This window comes from Passer domesticus, chromosome 30 (genome assembly GCF_036417665.1).
Source record: "Passer domesticus isolate bPasDom1 chromosome 30, bPasDom1.hap1, whole genome shotgun sequence".
In the NCBI taxonomy this organism is placed as follows: domain Eukaryota; kingdom Metazoa; phylum Chordata; class Aves; order Passeriformes; family Passeridae; genus Passer; species Passer domesticus.
Genome location: NC_087503.1, coordinates 335,614 through 341,921, shown reverse-complemented (window position 1 = coordinate 341,921; position 6,308 = coordinate 335,614). Strand labels below are relative to the sequence as shown.

The following is a 6,308-nucleotide window of genomic DNA, read 5'->3' as shown; positions in this document are numbered from 1 at the left end:
CCACAAGCTCACGGGCTAGTTTTCCCTGCAACATGCCACCCTGCCCTGGCTTTACTAGGCCAGGACTAGACCCATAGCTAAGCAAACACATGCAGCCAGGTGACATAGAATTTTTCTTTCAGAAGACCTAATTAACACATTCCCATGCCGTTTCTTCTGTAACATCAGTAGGTGGCAACCATGAGAACTTTGCTGGCAAAAGGTTACATTTTGCACTGGGCCTAGAAGTGTTTTTCCCTAAGGCAAAGCAAAGTGAAATGTGAAGTTCAAAAGCTTCAAATGCCTATAAAAGGAAACTGCAGAATAATTTCTGGAAAGGCAGCATTGTCAATGATCATGCAGCCCAGCAACAGCTGGAGCTGCATCCAGAATTGCTTCTTCCAGCTGTGCAGGAATTCATTTCAGTGGCCAGCACTGTTCCATGATGAACAAATTGTCCCCTAGCTCGGGCTGAATGGCACCCAGGCTGCGGTACAGATTTGAGGAAGCCTTGTCACTTGTTATTGGCCTCCCAGTGCACTCATCCTTCTGCAAACAAGGTGCAAACAACACAGCTGGGCTGCTGTCCTGGGTAAATATACATACAGACAGTTTTTCCAAATCAGTGCATCTTTTCCCAGTGAAAGACACGAATTCTTCTTACCTATGAAATTGTGATTGAAGACACCCATGAGCCAGATCTGTGTGAGACTGCAAAGGAGCAAAGCTTTGGGGTTTGGGCACATTTCTCTTTGTTTCTTTGCTCAGGCTTTTTCTGAGCACAGAACACACCTAGGTAGAAAGCTTTTGACTATACAGGATCTTGTGGATCCATTGTCCCCCAAATAAGTCAACAGGTGGCCCTGTCATAATGCCAAGTAACAAAGAGCAGCACAAATGACACAAAGAAAACATGGCCAAAGAGGAAGAGGAGAGGCCCAGTGAGGAGGAAAGGATGTGGTGAGACACTGGCACATTGAGTGAGCTGCACTCCCACCATCTCTAGGCTAGCAGGACCTGGTCTCACATTCTTCTCCCGGTTTATTTAAATTTAATTTATTTATTTACTTTTTTTTCATCATTAGTATAAAATATATACAATTAAAAATATGTAATCAAGATTTAAAGGTACAATCAAAACACATTTATTCAAAACTACATCTAAGGATCAGAACATATGTACATCTACTACAAAACCTAACATATAAATCCTATTCTTCAAACAATCTTCATACAGGCAGCAGCTTCTTCCTGAACTTGGAGAAAAGAGAGCTCTTCTGTACAGCAGGCAAGGACTTTGTGGGTAAGGCACCATGGGAATTGTCCAGAGGAACCTTCTCAGTAAGACTGTAACCAGTCACATCTGCAAAATGGAGACACAAATTTTAACAGGGGCCACAATGCAAACCTAAAGCAGCTAAAGCTCCATATTTCATGGGACAGACATCCTGCAAACTTCTAAAGAGCTGCACAGGGAAACATGCTCCTGCTGGCAGGCACTTGAGGCAGGCCAAGGGAAAACCCTGGCCCACTTCCACAGGAATGCCACAGGAGCACCCTGGCCTCTGGGCTGCCCTGGGACAGCAGGGAGCCCAGAGTCCTGTGCTCTCCAGCAATGGCTCAGCTGCACATGCACCCTCCTGCTCCTCTCCCTGCCCCACAGCTGAGCAGCCCTCCAGCTCCACAGGCACTGGCAGCAGCACAGCTCATTGCAGGGGCACATGCAGGGCACAGCTGTTCCCTGGCAATGTGCACAGGCTCTCTGGGCTGCCACAAGACCCTTCCTCCCACCAGAGATTGGCCCAGCTCCCCCTCACCTCTGTGTGAGGCTGAGCCATGATCAGCCTTCACCTTGTCCTCAGTCTGGAGTTGCTTCGGGCCCCCCATGCCATGACTAGGAAGGGCGATGGAGAGAGAGGGGGCAGGTGCACACCCTTCCTTAGCATTTGGTCTCTTTTGGCACAGCTAACAAGGCAGATCTGGAGGTGTCCAACTCAGCACGTTGTCATCTCTCTGGAGAACATCATGCCTTCACCAGCCCAACATTTTGGAGAGGTTTTCCCGCACATGTGGAGGCTGGCTGGCAGCACATCTCTTCAGCTTGGTGCCCATCACCTTGTAGAGGGCAGAGGCAAGCTTGGTGGCCACAGTGCGGACATTGGCGCTTCGCACCGGCAGCGCCTTGTTCTCCAGGAAGGACCAGAGCACGGGCAGGGCGTCGTGCTGGACCACTTCAGGGCTCCTGGCATAAACCCACTCCACAAGCACTGCCGGGAGAGAGACACAGCTTCTCAACCACCAGCCTTAATGCAAACAGGGATCTACCTCTGCTCTTGCTAATTGGAAGCCTTCTGGCTAAGATCAGCAAAATAGCACAGAGCCCCATGATCCAGAAACGGGCAAAGCAGCTGATCATCCTGGAAACAGAACCACCAACCCCTCAGGACTAATTTCTCCAACCACAGCCTTGTCCCTGTGGCAGACTTTGTACCTTTACTAAATTATTGCACAATCACTTTCTGCATGAGCAATGAATGAAATGTCCAGTTGCTTTTTATTTCCATTAAGAAGTTGTCTAAACCCACACTGAAGATTTGGAAAAGCACCGTAGAGAGGAAATGGAGGGATTTCCAATAAAAGGGATGATTCCATTTTCATAACTTTGATGTCAAGTGCCATATGTTTAATCTGGCTCTTCCCTTTGCTCAGTGGCACACTGCAAAGGGCAGGATTAGAACACACCTCAAAACTCCAGCCCACCAGAGATGGCTGCTGCTTGACAGTTGGATTGGAAACATCAGTGACTAGCTGGTGTCTTTGGCAGAATGCTTCTGGGGCTTCCAACAAGCAGCTGTTTCAAACCTCAGGGTGCCTTAGAGAATTATCCAGACCCCATTGCTATGGCATTTGAGCATCTCCACATTTTAATGCCATTTCCCCTCCCAATCTTAATGGCATTTTTTCTTATAATGTCCACTGAACTAGGGGCATAGAGAGAGCAAAATGCTACACAAGGGACTGAAATTCATCCAAAACACAAGTATTTTCTCATATTGTCTCTGAAAACTGCTCTCTGCTCATTTTCTGAACCAAACTATGTCAAACACAGACAAAAATTTACTACCAACAGGCTCCTTGCATGGCAGATTTGGCTGAAAGCTCAAATCCTGAAAAGCTCTGGAGACCATTCTTATTTTCTGATCAGGCAAAATGTTATCTAGTAGCCATTTATTATTCTGTGGTGGAAGAGACTTCATTTTCTCTATGCTTTTAATCCACTGGCAGTCATCAATATTAAAACAGCTCCTGAAAGTACCCAAACCCCAATTGTGCTAAGCAGGAAAAGGGTTATGATACCCATTTTAACATGGGAATTCATTTGAGTTTAAATGCAATTAAAGACATTGGTGACTATTGAAGGTAAGGAACAGCTGTCTCTTCCTACTGAATCTCAGAGAGAACATCTACTTTTTCTAAAGTAGTCCTAATTTATGTTTCATTCCTTTATTTGAAAAAGAGATCAAAAGATCTGTAAAACTAAATTCCCTGTTGCTGGAGATCTACTTTTTTCAAAGCTCTTTAAAGGGCCTTTGACATTCCCAATTGCTGAACATGCCCTTTTGAGATTCCCAATGAAGACACAAAGTGTATTAAACCTTGCATTCAAAGATGTTGGCCTAATTAGCAGTGGCTTTAGCCCCAGTTAAAGCAAGGCCATCAATAGTCTGTTCTACTATATATTGGGATTATAATTTTCCCATTCCTTGGCTATTGCTGACATAGCAAGCACCTCTGAGGAATCAATTATCAGCTGCATTTGTAACATTTTGGACAGTGCTGACACAGGCAGACACTGTTTGCACACCCTGAAATGCTCAGTCCAGTGCCACTTTGACAGCACAGGCAGGGAGCCTCAGCACTCTGCTTCTGCCCCTCTGCCCCCAAAGGCTGCCTTGCACTAAATCCCTGCCTCTAATACATCTGTTGAGTTTTGACCTAAGCTGTGACCCCAGGCTCTGCACAGTTCAGCCTCAAAGCTTTCCAAGAGAAAAACAAGAGTTCTGTGAGGACAAAACAAACTGATCCCCTGAAACAGCATTTGGCACCATTTTCCCGAAAAGATGACAGATGTCCCTGAGCTTCCAAGAGAGGAGCCAGCTGGGGTATTTTGAGTCCCTCCCTTTCCTGGAGCTGGGTTCTGAGATGCCCCAGTGGGAGCTCAGCCCCGAGGCCGAGCTCTGCCCCATCTCAGGTGCTGCACAGCTCTGCAGCAGCCAGGGAAACCTGCCAAATACACCTGCCTTGGGCACTGGGCAGGAGGGACAAGCTCAGCACCTCCTGGTTTGGAGGAGCTACTCTGCTGTCTGTTCACAGGCATTGCCTGTAAATACTCCCTGGGAAGACCTCTTGGCCTAGAAGGGGAGGCCATACCTGTGATACACTCCGTGACATCCAGCAGAGCTTGGCCACTCAGTTGATTCCACTGGTAGCTGAACTCTTTCAGCAGTGATACTTTATCTACAAGTGAAACACATGTTTCTGCTCACTTTTCTGAGACCATAGGAGAAAGGACAGTGCAGAGGGAAAGGGTAGGGGCAACCCCATTCTATAAAATAAAGTACATTTCTGCTGGTTTTTGAATCCTTTTCTTCTTTCCTTCCAGCCTGCTTGGCAGGGATTTAAATTGCAAAAGAAAAGCTCTCCTTTCACATTTGTAAATGCAAAGTTGTCTGCTGTATCAGGAGCTATGTTAAAACATTTCCCATCAGGGACATCAAGAGTTCAGTCACATGTAAGTAGTGAAATGGTTTTGCATCCCAGAGCAAAAAGGAAGAACCCCATACTTGGGACACAGAATGGCACCGAGTCAGGCAGTTCCTGAGTTCACAGAGCAGCTGAGGAGGAGAAAGTGGCAACTCCCCTTGAACACCTGCCTCTTCAACACTCCTATTTTCAGGCACATTTCCCCAGTGTGACATTTTCAGAGCTGACATAAATCTGTGTGGCAAAGGAATTTAGAGCAGCCTTTGCCTATGTAGTTAACTGCTGTAGACATCTTGCCCCATGCAAAACAACATGTGGAACAAGGCACCATTGACAGCTGGGTTTATACCTATTTGTTATAAAGAAATGAACTTGGCAAATCCTAAGTTCCCCTTTGAAAATAGAAGACAAAGAAGAAAAGGGGTAAATAGGCAGCTAATGCCTATCATGTAGAGCATTCCCGGTGGCTGCTCTGCAGGAGCTCTGATGGATCAGTCTCCCTTCATGCCAAGAGCAAAGCTATTCATTTGGGAAGTCAAACGGGGCCCAAGCAAACTCCAAACCCCCTTTGCCTCTGAACTGTAGCAAAGCTGTAGTCTGGGACTTGCTCTTCAGACAGGCAGCACAGAGCCAAGGGCTCCTGGGACTTTTGGGAAATGCTGATCACGTTCAAGCCTGTTGGGGGACTGGTGCATAAGGACTGCACCTGCACAGCTTCTGGGGGATGCCAGCTGGAGCTTTCCACAGACAACAGCAGCTATCAAGGCACTCAGCACTCTCTTGTGTCGGAGAGACAGAGACACAGGTGAGGAGAGTCCATGCCAGGGCTCAGCCTTACCTAAATGAGCAATGGATTCTTCCAGTGCTTTCACAGCTGCGGCACGAACCCTGGGATCCTTGGAGTTCAGGTTCTTCGTTATTCCTTCCACCAAACCAATGATCACCGGGTTCAAGGCATCTTTCAGGACGCCTGTGATTTCAGCTAGCACGTCCAGCGCCTTCTGCTTCACTTTCTTGTGGCTGTCAGATATTCTCAGGACAAAATATTCAAAAATCTGTGAAGAGAACAAACAACATGAAAGCTGGATTCACATGTCCTTGTTTGAAGAGTAGATGTAGCAGTCAGCAATGTAAAAGATGAGAGTGATCCTTTCTGCCAGGTCAGCACTTGCTTGCACAATTTCACTCTTTTCCTGTGGGCCACTCACTGGAATGGTGGCGCAACCTCATGCTGCTAGAAAGATTTTCTTCTGTTTTTAAGAGGTTTGGTTGGGGACAGAATAGTTCCTATGGTATTTCTCTCCATCTATAAATCATTAAATCCATTCCATTTCTTCATGCTAAAGACTACCTTTGCTTTAGAAGTATGGAAGCAGATGTTTACAATGCCTGGTTTTCTATACAGTTGCCTCAAGTACTGAGGGCAATTAGGATTTTGCCAAAACTACGGCTGGAGGAGATCTAAGTTTTCTTTTGTTTGTCTCAGCGGCAGTATCTGGAGAAGTGCAGGGCTCTGATCAACTCTTCCAGGATGCAGACCATTTCTCTAAGCAACAGGTAGACTT

At 46.5% G+C, this 6,308-nt stretch overlaps 1 protein-coding gene across 1 annotated transcript in view; it reads right to left on the bottom strand.

Moving 5' to 3' along the window:
- Nucleotides 1–1,002: 1,002 nt before the first annotated feature.
- LOC135287548 (TOG array regulator of axonemal microtubules protein 2-like) overlaps nucleotides 1,003–6,308 on the bottom strand; it is a 30,596-nt gene continuing 25,290 nt past the window's right edge. The window contains exons 20-22 of the mRNA XM_064400841.1: nucleotides 5,582–5,798; nucleotides 1,797–4,497; nucleotides 1,003–1,342 (exon numbers count right to left, since the gene is read on the bottom strand). Of these exons, the coding sequence (XP_064256911.1) occupies nucleotides 4,199–4,497; nucleotides 5,582–5,798 (516 nt within the window). The 3' untranslated portion in view covers nucleotides 1,003–1,342; nucleotides 1,797–4,198. The remainder of the gene's footprint in view (nucleotides 1,343–1,796; nucleotides 4,498–5,581; nucleotides 5,799–6,308) is intronic.